This window comes from Fistularia commersonii, chromosome 6 (assembly GCF_037954325.1).
Source record: "Fistularia commersonii isolate RoL2024-O1a breed Wild chromosome 6, RoL_Fcom_v1.0, whole genome shotgun sequence".
NCBI classification, from domain to species: Eukaryota; Metazoa; Chordata; class Actinopteri; order Syngnathiformes; family Fistulariidae; genus Fistularia; species Fistularia commersonii.
In genome coordinates this window covers 13,258,764-13,274,903 of record NC_141289.1, presented here as the reverse complement: position 1 = coordinate 13,274,903, position 16,140 = coordinate 13,258,764, and the positions used below count along the sequence as shown (strand labels likewise).

At 42.4% G+C, this 16,140-nt stretch overlaps 1 protein-coding gene across 1 annotated transcript; it reads left to right on the top strand.

Annotated features, from left to right (window-relative positions):
- Window positions 1–4,243: 4,243 nt before the first annotated feature.
- On the top strand, window positions 4,244–15,996 carry ipo5 (importin 5). The gene is made up of 26 exons (XM_086148238.1): window positions 4,244–4,391; window positions 6,514–6,594; window positions 7,042–7,234; window positions 7,417–7,519; window positions 7,644–7,740; window positions 7,831–7,935; window positions 8,069–8,191; window positions 8,384–8,504; window positions 8,640–8,727; window positions 9,465–9,571; window positions 9,673–9,797; window positions 9,991–10,080; window positions 10,242–10,415; window positions 10,594–10,812; window positions 10,965–11,048; window positions 11,141–11,273; window positions 11,999–12,120; window positions 12,251–12,347; window positions 12,582–12,754; window positions 13,027–13,138; window positions 13,221–13,276; window positions 13,385–13,507; window positions 13,591–13,810; window positions 13,910–14,138; window positions 14,622–14,763; window positions 14,947–15,996. The coding sequence occupies exons 1-26, from the start codon at window positions 4,314–4,316 to the stop codon at window positions 15,031–15,033; spliced, it is 3,282 nt and encodes a 1,093-aa protein (XP_086004364.1). The 5' UTR covers window positions 4,244–4,313; the 3' UTR covers window positions 15,034–15,996.
- The last annotated feature ends 144 nt before the right edge of the window (window positions 15,997–16,140 follow it).

The window sequence follows — 16,140 nt, the reverse complement described above, 5'->3', positions numbered from 1 at the left end:
GAATTGCAATAAACCAAGAGTGGAGGGATACACTAAATGTTTACTTATTTCACCCCGTAACAGATTACATGGAAATGACTTATTCTGCTTTTTGTTTAAATAGCGTCTGACACAGCCCAATGTTGACACAGTGGATTAAACTTGCTTTTTTTTCTATGTAGGCCATTTTTCATTTTTCTAAATATCGTCTAAACTGGAATGTTTACAATTGAGACTGCAAATCAGATCACAGCATGGAATCACTTCAGATTCAGATGGGGTCCTTTTTAAGTATGTACAGCAATTACTTATTCAATTGAGGTTATTACATTGAATTAGATGCGGTAATGGATGTGCGCATATGCGTGTGCATGTGTGTGTGTCTTCTCTAATCACAGCAAAATGAAATACATGAATGTGCGAACCACTCTACACCCACCTGCTTCATTAGTTTCTGAATAAAGGTGATCCTTTCATTAATCCCCCACAATGACAGGCTGCAGATCTTCAGTAATTGAGTTTTTTCGAAAACACTTTCCAGCTCTTTAATTTGGAGGGTTTATGCACATTTTTTATTTTAGTTTATTTCATCTTAACGTTGTTGAATAGACCAACAAAGCCTTTTGGGGTCATTCTATGATTTAACTTTAACACAGTCACCGTCAGGCACGCATCTTGTCAAGATCCCAGCACTATACAAGACACATACTATATGATTTCATGAGGTTTAATTTCTGCGCGGATTTAAAAAAACAACAACCCGAGTATCATCCGCCGTGACACCAGGAAGGATGTGGAATTCCTCTTACCTTGGACTCATCACGGGAGAGGCTCGGTGCAGGTCGGTGTCAGCCCCCGGTCTGCAGCCACAGCAACAGGTTGGACTGCATGCCTGTAGGGGGCGCTGCGCTCAACCAGTCGTGTGGATTGCATTGGAGAGTTAGGTAATGCTAGTCTCTTGTCTCTTGAGCACCAACAGAAAAGCTTCAATGTTTCTTAAACGAGATGATGGAGGCCTCGGGTCCGCAGAGCAAGTACATCTCTCTTTCCTGCTGGTTGGAATGAATATGAATACAATCTTCAGTGCCATCAAAAGTCGCAGTCTTTTTTTTTAGTCCTTCTTGTACAATATTTCTTGTGTTTTCATACATATAAATTCAGTCCTGCCAGAAAATTATAATTTGCGGGTTCTGACAAGCTGTTGAAAAGTCTAAGAAAAGCTTGATGTCCAGTCGAGGAGGTTCACATGAATGGAGGCATCAAGGTAACCGAATGATGGACAATCAAAATTACCAATTTATCCTTCTTCTTCAGCTTCCTTTGGTGAAGTTTTTTGCATCCAAGGCTTTGCCTCAATGCAACCCTCAACCTTAAACCCCCCTTCAGTGCTCATGGCTCTAAACATTGTCACTCATGTTTTCTTCTTCCAAAAATTAAAATATTAAGATGATAAAGAATAACACAGGACGTACCCCCGACATGAGCTCTATATGTTAATTATCTGTTTCCTCTGCTAGCCTCACTGTATTTCCATTTTCTTTCCTGTACATTTGTCTGCATGGTAAAAAAAAATATATGCCTCCGTATTGTGAGAGCAAAGACAGCTATTCCTTTTTCTGAGGCCAAAGATAAATTGCATTTCTGCATGGCAGACACTGCACAATGCTTGACTGCCCTCATCTGGCAGACTATTTCCTCCTCAAGTCATACATTCAAAAGGTTATTTTTGCTTTTACAAAATCCTATTTTTTCTCTTGGATCCAAATTCAGCTGAACTAATTGGCCCTTTTGCATGAGGCAAAAAATTGTATTTGATCAAATATTGGAGGGTGACATGTCTTTTCACAAATTTCAAATATTTAACAAATCAAAATTTAAATGCTGGCATCACAAATAGCTGCATTTGAGTGGTAAATTTAACTTTTAACGACACAAAAAAACTAAATAAAGAAATACTGTGGACTGAACAAAGAAAGAAAAGAAATGTGTATTTCTCCATTTGAATGCTGCCAATGGGAAAGTTTTTTGAGATTAATTCAAACAGAAATATTCTAAATGATAACCACAATGTCAATGACAATGCAAACCATAAACATTATTTAATGTACGGGGTTCTATGCAATTTCTTGGCTCAAGTCATAGACAGATTATATAGTATATTAATATCAATGCACTTTTTTTTTGTAACCTGACAATTACCTCCAGGTTTGATACTAACTGCTTTTCATACTTCTATAATGAAAAGCCAATGCATTTCTCCGCACTGCGTTCATATCGTAATATAATTTGGTCTCCCACACTCAACCTAATATGCTCAGCACTCATGCTCGTTTTATTTTTTTTTCTGCATGTTTTTGGAATTTTTCTGCAGGTTCAGTCAAAGTATGATGATCACCTAAAGAACTCTAAAGAACAGGGTACGGTTGACATTTGAATCTCTAATCCATTTATTGGCTTCTCATCATTTCAGCCAGAGATGGTTTCTTTTAACTGACTTGCTGCTGCCACTCGTGACATGCCCATGACTTCGACCATTTTATGATTTAAAAATCAGTCATTGCTTGCTTATTCATTTTTAATAGTGCTCATATGATAGTGACCTTTACCCCTTATTTAACAACTTTTGAATTGGTCCCTGCATCTGTCCTTTGTCATAGATTATAAATGCCAACAAAGACTCGAGACAGATTATTTTTTGTTAAAGGTTGCCTGTTCACTATCACATTACAACTATAAACAAACTCAAAGAAAATAGATATTATTTTACTTGATGTCATTCAACAGCAAGTAACAGCCTGATCCTCTGATTCATCAGGATAGAATTACATGGTATTTGGAGTTATTTTACCTAAATGCTCTGATTAGACCTGCATTTCTTTTTGATACAAAAGTTGATACAACCCTACATACAGTACTTTTTTTTTAATTTTTTATCCGAAATAAGTATTCAGACTTCGGATGCACCTAATTGTCCTATTGTCATGAACTCTTACTCCATTTCATCTGCTGTCCTTGCTAAAATTTAGGTGGATGACCATCTTCATGTGCCCTTAAGTCGATCCAGTAATTACCAACTAATTATTACTCCTTAGCTCATTCTCATTACTCATGCTTGTATGACGTCTACCAGCCACTCTCCATCTTCCAGCTAGATTTTGCTGCAGAGCTTTTCCTTCATTTCCATTGTCTTTGCTTGATCTACTCAGGCTGCACAAATAGTTTTCCAAACACCAATATCAGCCCTTCACGTACTTCCTGCAAGACACTTCATGAAATGCATCAAGTCTTTTAAACCTATCAACTAGTCATTACGGTCTCACTATGGCAATCTTGTGTCAATGTACAAGCCAGGCAAGCGAAAATTTCTCAACATTATTTAAATTCTCTTTATTTTGTAAGCCTTATTGCAGCTTTACTAGCATAAAAACCTCTGATTTGTTCATCTAAAAACTTTAATTCCCATCTTAATACCGACCTCTCGACTTTCTTAACACGTCCAACCACATTCTATGAGTCCCAAGTGTCTTATTGTTCATGGTAATAAATGGGAATTTTTACTGATTTGTCAAATGACTTTTCAATGGCATGCCATAAGCCATTCCAGACCTTTTAAGACAACAACTGTCAGTTTTCTTCAGCTCTCTGATTTCATCCAGAAGATTCCCCCACTATAGGTGATTTGTCTTAAAACATCTACTTCATCCACTTCTATGACCATCCTTTCTCCCCCGCTCCATCTTCTGTGAGGTTCTCATAATCTGGGGATAATTACATTTTCTGATTTAAAAAAAGAGTGTTTTCCTTTCTGTTGACTTAAAGTTGAATTGTTAATATGATTCCAAGATCAAAGCAGGTTTTCTGAGACAAAAGGTGTTAAAATTCTGAGACTAAAGTCAAGTTTCAACTTTAAATTGCATCATACTGACTATTATCTCAGACTTGAGATTAGCTCATATTTCTGATCAAATCAAATTCTTGGGCACAGAAGACGAAAACGAGAAGAGGGTAGCAGATCGTCTGTTATTGATCATAACAGTGCAACGCCAGTGTATTATTAAATCAATAACGTGATGATTTCCCGCGCTTTAGTCATTCACGATTCGCTGGTGGGCACGAGGATTCCACTTTCCCTGCCTGATTCCGTCCACTGTGTGACGAAGATCGATTTGAGCCAATAGCGTGTCTCTATGCATAGTCCGCGGGCCAATGACGCCCGAGTGGAGTTGGTAAAGCGAGCCAATGAGAGCTCGGCAGCGTTGTGTGACCGAAGCAGGAGCTGCCGGGCTCAATTCGCCTCGTCTCCACCCGGCTGGTTCTTTTTTGGATCCCTTGCAATGGCGGAACAGCAGCAGTTCTACCACTTGCTGGGTAACTTGATGAGCCCTGACAACAACCTGAGGAAACAGTCCGAGGTGAGAGGGGAGGTGTGCGGACGCTCGAAGCGCTCGGCCACCGGGGATATAACGGCGGGCGAGTTTGCCGATGCTAACTGTGTCGCTATCCTGGCCGCGCGCGCAGACAGCTTCACGTCAGGCTTGGTAGCCCACGTGCAATGTGAAGCCAACACTTACAACTGGTCAGCTAATGCTAACTCCTCCAGCCATGTTGCGTAGTTATGTGTACACAGTCTAGTTCCTCCGCATATGACGCTTGAATTATGATTCCACTCAGACGTTCACTTGTATGAGTGTTTCTCCCCTTTACCCAGAGGTTTAAATAGGAAGGGCCTGTCGGATGTCTGGTGCCAATCATAATTTGCCAAGCATTCAGCAAAGCTAGTTAACTAGCTGCTAGATGTCAGGAAGTAGCAGAATGCTAAGCAACGGTAGTCAAGTAAATTAGCCTTTAAGCTAGCGGCGGACAGAGTGAGTTATTACAGATTAATGAAGACTCAATATGACGTCAGTCTTTGAATCGATGGTGGTGCGTTGTCATGCAGTAAAGTAGTGTGGTAGCGTTAAGGGTGGGCCAGTTCATTCAGACAGCGAGCTGTGTTAGCTAGTAGCACCCCCCAATGTGGTGGCCTACAGGTCTGGCAGTGGTCGAAAGTCTAATAAACATGACTGGAAAGTGTGCCCCTGTTCCCTTTTCCAGAACGTAATGTCATCAGGGAGGCGATTTATTCTAGGTCCGGCTACGTCACGTGAAGTGCACGTCTCCGATCGTTCTATGTGACTGGATTAGTTTATCTCTGAGGATTTGTTTAGGATGAGTCTAGTTGGCCTATTCACCTTTCCCCCTCACGCCGCCACCGCCGTGACGTGACGCTTGTAGCGGCAGAGCTTTGTTACCACGGTTTCTCTCTCCGGTGGCTGAATCTTATCACAGCCCTTCTCATCAGCAGTCAGCATGTTTCTTTTACAGAGCACAGACTGTATGCAGCGATGCTAAGCCCACTGGAATCCATCCATTATAGAGACACTCCCATTCTGTCTTGTGCACGTAATGGGAATTGATCCATTTGCAATGAACTGTTAACACCCTATTTAACAGTTAAGACTACAGAGATTTTATTTTGTGAGCATAGTTGTGTCCATGAAAGTCACACATGTCTTTAGGGTATGTGAGGGTAAAACTGATTGTTTTTACATTGTTTGTAGGTATCAGACATGTATTTTTTGGGAGCATATCAGTCATGCAAGTTCTCCCCCCACCATACTTCAGCCAGACTACATACCCCTCCCTTACCCCATTTGTCATGCAAATGTTCTCCATTAGATCCCTAAGAGAGCGCTTTGGTTTCAAAAAATGCTGTGGCCACAAGTGTGTTTAACCAGCAGTGTTTCACACCTTCCTGATACACCGCTAGCAATTCCCCTGTAACTAGTAGTGCCCATATATAACCCTCAAGTCTTAAGGGTGTTGTCCACATTGTGCCATGTCAATTTTTTCCCATATATCATATGGCTTTAACAGAGCGACTTCATGGTCTAAAGATTGGAGGAGTTGGTGAAACTGATGACACATAATGGGTCATGGAAACACTTAGCCTTGTTTGATAAAGTTCCTTCTGAGATGTGCAACATGCCCTCTCATTTGGTAGAATTGGTACACTGGACTCATTGTCGTTGAAACTAGACTTGTTTATACCTTAAGCAAGTTAAATGGCTTAAACCTCAAATGTGAGGTGAAACATCTTTAAAAAATGAAAGACCTTTGAAATTGCAACCATTTTTTGATTTAGGATTGAATTCTTTAAGCCTCTGTTCTTTTTAAAATTCGTCTTTGTTATATGTATTAACCAAATAGTTTAAAGCTTATGAGACAGACACATTTTAGAGACCCAAACATACAGCTGATACATTGTTCAGATGACAAACTTGATCACCTCTGGCATCTGTTTCGGCTAGTATGTGTCAGTATTGGATTGCGCACATGTGCAAAATGCCCTCTTATGAACTAAAGTCGATCCAATTGCATGTGCAGGGGTTCTTTTTTCACATGGCTAAGATTGTTCATCTGCACTATTTGCATGAGTAGGCATTTGCCAAATGGTGTGTCACATTCTGACCAATGTCAATTATGTAATTGCAGGAGACCTACGACACAATCCCAGGTCAGACAAAGATCACATTCCTGCTGCAAGCCATCAGAGATGCTTCTGCTGGAGAGGAGGTTGGACATGCTATTTATCATTCCTAACTTAGTAAAGCAACCAAGCAGCACCTTATATATAATATGCTAGGGCCCATGTTCCTCAATTTTATGTTGAAGTTTTGAGATTGGTATATTAAAAATGCAGTCATCCATTGTAGACAGTTGACGTGTTATGAGTCACGGTTTTGGCATTTCGGCAGTTATGTTTACGCTAAATCTACCAGCTGCTTGGTCCCGCGTGCTTCTGCACATTTTCCTTACCTCAAGGCTGATATTTTTAGTTCTGAAATGGGAGCAGGAAGACTGGTCCATGTAGTGACTTTGCCCTTCGAAGGTGGTGATTTAGATTTATTGTAGGAATTTTGATAATTTTAGTTGCTTTATGCAATATTTGGATTCTAGGTAACCGTTTTGCTCACCTGTGTCAATGGCATGACATGATACTAAAAGCAGTTTCTTTCCCAGGTCAGACAGATGGCAGCAGTGCTTCTGCGACGGCTTCTGTCCTCCTCCTTTGAGGAGATCTACCCAGGCCTCACCCTGGAGATGCAGGCAGCCATCAAATCTGAGCTGCTGAACAGCATACAGCAGGAGACCTCACCTAACATCCGCAAGAAAGTCTGCGATATTGCAGCAGAACTGTCCCGCAACCTTATTGGTAAGACTACTTTGAATTTAGGGATAACAGAGAAAGAAAAATTGTTATGTCTGCACAATTTTTCCACAATCAATATTTTTATAGCGTTTTCACCAGAATGACCTAATTTAGAAATATATATAAAATTGTAACCATTTACATGTAGGTTTTTCATCGTCTTTCTCTATCTGTCTGGTCTTTAGATGATGAAGGGTGTAACCAGTGGCCAGAGGTGCTCAAGTTTCTGTTTGCTTGTGTCAACTCTGACAATGTTGGTCTGCGAGAAGCTGCCCTGCATATATTCTGGTGAGATGTGTTCCCTTTAATCAGACACATGCATCATGTAATAGCTCCATGTTAAAGTCAGCAAGTATTCTGCTAGAAAGTTGGCTGTTGACTGTTTTTTTTTTTTTGGTTCTTTTCCACCCAGGAACTTCCCAGGAATCTTTGGCAACCAGCAGCAACAATATATAGAAGTTATCAAGCGCATGCTTCTCAGATGCATGCAGGACCAAGCAAACCCACAGGTAATCTAAAATGGCACTTATCAAGCAGTTGTTGTATGAAACAGTTGTGATTGTTTTTACATTTATACAAATATTTGAATTTACCCTCAGATCCGCACCCTTGCATCTCGGGCCGCAGCATCATTTGTTCTCTCCAATGAAAGTAACACAGCTTTGCTGAAGCATTTCTCTGACCTGCTGCCAGATATCCTGCAGGTAACACACCTGGACCAATCATCTGTATTTCCTAACCCCTCTCTGCTCTATGGTTACTAAATTGTCTTGTCCACAGTGATGCTTGTATCCTGTCATTATGCGGTCACTTAACCTTGGCTTCTGTTTTTATCAGGCAGTGAATGATTCCTGCTATCAGGGAGATGACTCTGTGCTGAAATCCTTGGTCGAAATTGCAGACACGGCGCCGAAATACCTGAGACCCAGTTTGGATGCCACCCTGCAGCTCTGTCTAAAGGTGAGGTGGAAAACCCCACCACAATAAAGTCACTTCTTATAGCCATACCTAACTTATGTGTACCAGTATTCTTGCAATACCTCTTTTTTTTAAGTTGAATATTTTGTTTGTTGCTCAGTTAAAGCCTATATGAAACAAACCTAGTTTAAACTAGTTAACAATTTGAACAATGTTCCTTGCCTGTGTCTCCAGCTGTGTGCGGATACCAACTTGACGAACATGCAGAGGCAGCTGGCACTGGAGGTTATTGTCACTCTGTCTGAAACTGCAGCAGCAATGCTGAGGAAACACACTGCTATTGTGGCTCAAAGTGGTAGGGATTTCAGAAAATCATTTTTCATTTCTATAATGAAAATCCTCATCATTTTCTGTTTTGCTTTCAGTTGCTTTCTGGTATTTATAGTTCTGCTGTCAACTTTTTTCTACCCCCTCCGTTGTATGTATTCAGTGCCCCAGATGTTAGCTATGATGGTGGACCTAGAGGAGGATGATGAATGGGCCATGGCTGATGAGCTGGAGGATGATGACTTTGACAGGTAGCGGTGATCACATGCATGTTCCACCACTCTTTGCACTTCCGATGAATCTTAAGAGGTGAATTTTATTTCATGGACGATTTTGGCACTGGCATCCATCAATACAGATGGAGGCTAATCAACATGCATATTTTGAAATAAGACAATTGTCTGATCCCAATGGAAAATGACAAAATGCCTAATTATTGGTGGTAGAGCAAAGATGCAAGCTTCAAATTTGCGGAGTTAAAAAAATACTTTGACTATGATGCTCTACTTTCCCCGTTCTCTTCTCTGATGTTTTTGGACTACCTTGTCATTCACAACTAGTGCTCTCTGTGTAGGGTTGTTAGACCGGCCGTTAGATACTCCGGGACCAGGAGAGCAATGGGTTTCTTCACACGGAGTTGTGCAGACACATGAGATTTGCGGCCACTGAAGTAGTTTAGATGACGTGGGTATGAAAATATTTAAAAGATGATTGAGAAAAACAGAGCTTTTATATACTGCACTCTGATTGACTGCACTGTCTGTTAATATGTCACTTGTTCCCTTTGCTCTTACTGGCTAAGGGTCTAGCCATTTTTATCAACAACAACAACAATAGGTATGTGGCTGTTAAAAGCTGCAAATCAGAAGAACTGAGAAATAATGCTCTGCAAATTGGTCTGTATGCATCTGCCGATTGCTGATTGTGTCTGTATGTCAAATGTTGTAAAATGTGGCAATTAAAATATTTGTTCCTTGTCATCCAACAGTAATGCAGTAGCAGGAGAAAGTGCTTTGGACAGAATTGCTTGTGGCTTGGGAGGAAAAATCATCTTGCCTACGATCAAACAACACATCATGCAGATGCTTCAGAACCGTGAGTATATGGACTCACAAAAAGTTCTGTGTTGAGCTTGATAATTCATTTAAAATTCCAAGTGTGAGTCTGAAATGAACCTGATTATATCTTAACCCTAGCTGACTGGAAGTACCGCCACGCTGGGCTGATGGCGCTGTCAGCCATCGGTGAGGGCTGCCACCAGCAGATGGAGGCCATGCTCAATGAGATTGTCAGCTTTGTCCTCCTCTTCTGCTCCGATGGCGTAAGTTTTCCAATCTTATTAATTGCTGTCATGCAGCTCGTCTTAAATGTAACTAGTTTATAGAAACAGCTGTGCACAGGTAGATCGTTTTCTGTGTGTCTGATTCACTTCCTTGTTCAGTCATACGTTTTGCAGGCCTCATACAACAGACTCTGTCTTGTGGTTTTGAGTGTGGCCTCTTATCCCCCCTCAGCATCCCAGAGTGCGTTATGCTGCGTGTAATGCTATCGGACAAATGGCCACAGACTTTGCCCCAACCTTCCAGAAAAAATTCCACGACAAGGTAAAGAACCTGTAAAGGTTGTGATAGCTATTTGATTAATGTTTGCAGATGGTATTGCTTTCAGCAGTGTCGTCTCCTTGTGATGCATAGAGGATGTCAATGTTCCTCTATTTGCTTGAGACCTCAGTGTTTTTTTTAATTCATTTTTTTGGCTCTTTCAGGTGATTTCTGCCCTACTTCAGACCATGGAGGACCAGAGTAACCCCCGAGTGCAGGCGCACGCTGCCGCTGCCCTCATCAATTTTACAGAGGACTGTCCCAAATCTCTGCTCATCCCATATCTAGATAGCTTAGTGCAGCACCTCCATGTGATTATGGTTGCAAAGCTGCAAGAGGTATAAAATCACTTATTTGAAATCCATTCTTTATTAGCAAAATTGCCCTAACACTAATCCCTTAGCTAATTCGAAGACAATCAGTCACCGAACAGTAACTTCAGTTGGCTGCTGTACCATTCGCTTCATTGGTAGTTTTCAGTGTTATTTCTCTCTCTCTCTCACTCCCTCATCCTAGTTGATAACAAAGGGCACCAAATTGGTCCTGGAGCAGGTGGTGACATCTATCGCCTCTGTGGCCGACACCGCCGAAGAGAAGTTTGTGCCGTACTATGACCTGTTTATGCCCTCGCTAAAACACATAGTAGAAAATGCCGTGCAGAAGGAGCTGCGGCTGCTCCGGGGCAAGACCATCGAGTGCATCAGCCTGATTGGCCTCGCTGTTGGCAAGGATAAGGTATGAACGCTTCCGGTGCTGTGGGCTCTGTGGAATTGTACAAACAGCAAAGAGAAGGCATGCGTGACCTTTAGAGGCGTTGCATCTTCATGAGTGCCATCAATAACGAACAGCACTTAAATTTGCTCAAATTTCTGTTTTTTCTGTTCCAGTTTATGCCAGATGCCTCGGCTGTCATGCAGCTTCTACTCAAAACCCAGACGGACTTCAATGACCTGGAGGATGACGACCCACAAGTGAGAACTCACTAATTGAAAAACGTCGGTCTTGTTATTTTACGCAGCCGCACCTCTAAACCAGTCATCTTTTTTTGTTTTTTGTGGCGTAGATCTCGTACATGATCTCTGCTTGGGCAAGGATGTGCAAGATCCTGGGGAAGGAGTTTCAGCAGTACCTGCCTGTGGTGATGGGCCCTCTAATGAAAACCGCCTCCATTAAACCTGAGGTGGCCCTGCTTGACAGTAAGTAATACATCAGGGTGAAGCTGGGAACCATCAGTTTTATGGAATTGAACAAAAGGGGCTCTAATACAGAGGCTTTTTGTTCCTTTTTAATTGAAATTAGGTTTAGTGTCACAAATAAGTTGTGCCCTCATTTTGCACACCTAATTTAATTGTTGTAAAATTGTACTTTTGTATGTTTTTTTTTTTTTCCTTAAAGAGAACAAAAAGAGAGACTATATTGTGACAATGTGGCTTGAAACAAAAAGTTTTTTTTTTTTTTTTTTTTTTTTTCTTTTTTCTCTTCCCTCCCCCCTGAGCTTCTCCTAGCCGGTTGCTACTGGCTACTGAGCAAGACACTGAACCCTGAACTATTCCCCCGGACACTGATTACTGTTCACAATTCATCCATGATGGGTTTAATGCAAAGATTGATTTCCTACCAGGGATTAATAAAGTACCTCCCCCCACCAACAGACATTGACTATTCATTAAATTTTACAATTGATTAGGAAAACATTTTGAATTGCAACGCTGTGCAGAGCAGGCTTCTCCCTTGTCTTCATCATAGTGGGTCCTCCACCATTTAAGCCAGCTGTGCTAATGAAGATGTCTTAAAAAATGTTTTTCTTCCACTTTTGAGCCTTGCCTGTTTGCTGAATCTATAGTCTTTTTACTACATGCTTAGAGTTCCTGGAAACAGCATTACGCCAAGTAGAGGCATTAACTTTCTGTGTATCATGCAGCTCAAGATATGGAAAACATCTCTGAAGACGATGGTTGGGAATTTGTCAACCTTGGGGATCAGCAGAGTTTCGGCATAAAGACGGCGGGCCTGGAGGAGAAAGCCACCGCTTGCCAGATGCTGGTGAGTCTGAGGCCAATTTCGGGATGCGCTGAGATCGGACTCCAGAGAGAGCGAAGTGATCTGTGAAGCCACTCTGTATTTGAAAAGTTTTGTGGCTGCTCCTGTTTAGATGTTCAGCTTTGTCTTCCAGGTCTGCTATGCCAAAGAACTGAAGGAGGGCTTTGTAGAGTACACGGAGCAAGTGGTGAAGCTGATGGTTCCTCTACTAAAGTTCTACTTCCATGACGATATCCTTTTGTTGTGCTGCTTTAGAACTTTCATCCAGGGATGGGGCTCAAAACTGACTGGGAGCTTTGCTTTGAAATTTCACTCCAGAAACCACAAAAAATAAATATCCATGTCTAAGTGTCCATTTAGACACTTGATTTTTTTTTTTTTTTTGTTCAGTGAATCAAAACCGTTCAGTGGTTTGGAGATTGGTCCTTTTCCTCTGTTGTCCAGAGCTTCCTTGACTGTTCCACGTGTGCGGGTGGCGGCTGCTGAGTCCATGCCTCTGTTGCTGGAATGTGCTCGAGTTCGAGGGCCGGAGTACCTCACCCAGATGTGGTTGTTCATGTGCGACGCGCTCATCAAGGCCATCGGCACAGAGCCAGACTCTGACGTCCTCTCTGAAATCATGCACTCCTTCGCCAAGGTAACAGAACCCAGAGGGCCAGTCCCCCCCTCAGGCGGGGACGGCTTTTTGTTGTCATTTGCATGATAGATTATTTCAAGTGATCTTTTTATTTTCTTTTTTTTAATCATTTTATCATTTATTATTGAATTCAGATTGAACAGTAGCTAGAAATCTATCTACCCTGTGACATAAGTGCATTAAGTCTTTAATTTTAATAGTCCCCGTAGGTGCCTGATTTATTCATTTACATTTGGCCGGCTTCTTACTTGGTCTTCTGTTCTCGTCCAAAGTGCATCGAGTTAATGGGAGACGGTTGCCTGAACAATGAGCATTTTGAAGAGCTGGGTGGAATCTTGAAAGGCAAGCTGGAGGAACACTTCAAGAACCAGGAGCTCCGACAAGGTGAGCTCTCCTTGGGTGTTTCAACCATTTTTCCAGGGTACATATATCTGCATAATCCTCACAAGGACGCTGTCCATTGCAGCTAAGCGACAGGACGAAGACTATGATGAACAAGTGGAGGAAACTTTACAAGATGAGGTAGATGTTTCACTCGACTAATATTAATCAATGTTGCTTGTGTCAAAGAAACATCCAGAAAACTGGCCAGCGTGGAAGCACTCAGCTTCTCTCTCCTCTTTCTGTCAGGACGAGAACGACGTGTACATCCTGACTAAGGTGTCCGATATCCTGCATTCAGTCTTCAGTAGTTACAAGGAGAAGGTGCTGCCCTGGTTCGAGCAGCTTTTGCAGCTCATTGTGCAACTAATAGTAAGTTCTGCCTGGAGTGCAGCCATCCCCATGCCATAGCTTCTTCAGTTGAATGGTGGCTGACCAAAAACGTCCGCTTTCAGGGTCCCAGCAGGCCGTGGGCTGACCGTCAGTGGGGGCTTTGCATTTTTGACGACGTGGTGGAGCACTGTAGCCCATCCTCATTCAAATATGCGGACTACTTCTTGCGGCCCATGTTGCAGTCGCTGTGCGACACGAGCCCGGAGGTTCGGCAGGCTGCGGCCTACGGCGTCGGTGTCATGGCTCAATTTGGAGGAGAGAACTACCGCCTGTATTGCACAGGTACCGCCCATCAACGCCCGGGAATTGTGTTTGGCCGAATGTTTTCCGGTGCGTCGCCGGCAGTGGTTGAACCGTGTCCTGCGTGTTTTCCTGACCCAGAGGCCATCCCCTTGCTGGTCCGGGTCATCCAGGCGGCCGACTCGCGGTCCAAGGAGAATGTCAACGCAACAGAGAACTGCATTTCTGCGGTCGGAAAGGTCATGAGATTTAGGCCAGAGTGTGCCAATGTCAACGAGATTCTTCCCCACTGGCTCAGCTGGCTGCCGCTGAACGAGGATAAAGAGGAGGCTGTTCACACATTTGACTTCCTCTGTGACCTGATTGAAAGGTAGGATGACTCTGCTTCGCTGTCATTAAATGGTTCTTATTGCCGATACGAATAGTCTGAGGCGCCTGTTTAATAATTGGTTCAGTATTGGTTGTGGGAGTTCAAATCCGAACTGCCAGATAGATTACCCCCTTTTTTGTAGCCTAAACAACAAATCTTTGTCCTCAGTGACTGGTTTCAATACATTTGACAAATTGATCAAATAAAAAGCTGCACTTTCCCAAACAGTAACTGTTGAAATGGCTTATTTTTAACAATGAACCCAAAATCGCTTTTGGTTTTGAAAGAATAAGTGTCTAAATAAGATCTTAACATCTTTTTTTATTCATTCACTTTTTCTTAGAGGGCCACTGAGCTGTCAGTACATTTTTAGGATAAGATGAGTTCTGAAACAGTGCTTTCCTGGCTTTAAGAGAAAGGGATAAGACTTTTTGGATGTTTGAATTTTGCTGCTGGCCTGCTAAGACTGCGCTCCTCCCACAGCAACAACCCTATCGTCCTTGGACTGGACAACTCCAACCTGCCTAAAATCTTCGCCATCATCGCAGACGGAGTTGCGAATGAATCTGTGAAGAGCGAAGATGCCTGCAGCCGTAGGCTGGCAAATGTCATTCGTCAAGTACAGGTGAGTCAATCCAAATAAGAGAAACCCTTTTATTTTTGATAAAATAATTTCTTCAACCAGGTCAACATCCCAACTAAGTTTTTGATGTTTTGGGAACCTAAAGTCTAGGATCTTTTAGATAACATCAAGATCTCATGCTTGAAACCTGGTAAGATGTCGACGCTCTCCTATGTTCGGTCGCAGGTGTCTGGAGGATTGTGGACGCAGTGCATATCAACACTAAATGAGACACAGCAGAAAGCCATACAGGACCTAGTGAATACTGCCTGAGCCTGTTGCCCCAGTCACATCCCCGCTCTTTAAAAGTAAAACAGCCCATAAAGAAAAATTGAGCTCCTGGATCTCCTCCATACACTCCTCTCTCCTCCAGCTCTGATCTGTAGTGCGTATGGATGCTGGCTTTGCCCCTGTCACCACCCCACACCTACAAATCATCCTGCCTACATTTAGCTGCCTGGAGGGAGCAGGTTGGATATAACGATGGAGGACAAAGGCCCACCCGCCTCTCTCTTATCTGAATCATAGGAAGTTACCGACATTGCGTCACACCATCCCTCTGAACTTTTAAGTTTACCGCCATTCCCGGTTTGACTCTTCTCTCATCGCACAGAGGGACTCCACGTCAAAGCTGCCCAACACAAACGTATTGGTCAGAGTCAGGCTCGCAAGGGCCACAGTGGGCTGGGGAGTGGGAGATGAGGGGGTGGACTGCAAAGCTGAATGAGGTGAAAATGCACATTAGGCGATCACTGCCTGTCTCCTGTGAATTTTTTCTTTTTTTTTTTTTGTATTCCTATTTTATCTTTTCTCGTTCAGTGTTACCTGGAGGAGACAAGAGACATACCCTCTGATCCGCAGAGGTTATGTTTCCACAGCAACAGCATGTTTTAAGTGGCTAACTATAGAGTAATTTAATTTTTTTTTTTTTGACATCATGGTGGCCTGGGAGATTTCAGCAGCTTTCCTCCATAGCCCTCCAGATGTTGACTGACGGTTAAATGCGACAGAGGATGTGTGTTCGGAACTGTTTAGCTAGCAGTAGTAAGGGAAGGGGCCCTCACGAGAGTCGAAATGTAGTTAGTCACGGCCACAAAGCATGACAAGTTGAAGGATCATGGATTAGAGGTTTTGTAAAATGCGTGCTACCATACTCTTTATGGTTTTAACCCTTTGCAGCCCTGCAGGTATGTGATGGAAACTATCAACAACAATAAAATTCCATTTGAGAATTCTGAGATAGTCCTGCGTTTATTTTAGCCATCAGAATAGTACCAGAGTTGACGATGTAGCCAAATCTCAACTTGTGACCCAGCTGCTACATTCATATTTAATTTTCAATTTCTAAGAATGTTAAATTACTTTTTTAAACTTATAGCA

Coding starts and splice junctions, on each gene's coding strand:
- ipo5 (XM_086148238.1), top strand. CDS start 4,314: ATGGCGGAACAGCAGCAGTTCTACCACTTGCTGGGTAACTTGATGAGC. Junction 13,277..13,384: donor AGGAAACTTTACAAGATGAG/GTAGATGTTTCA, acceptor TCTTTCTGTCAG/GACGAGAACGACGTGTACAT. Junction 13,811..13,909: donor CTACCGCCTGTATTGCACAG/GTACCGCCCATC, acceptor TTCCTGACCCAG/AGGCCATCCCCTTGCTGGTC.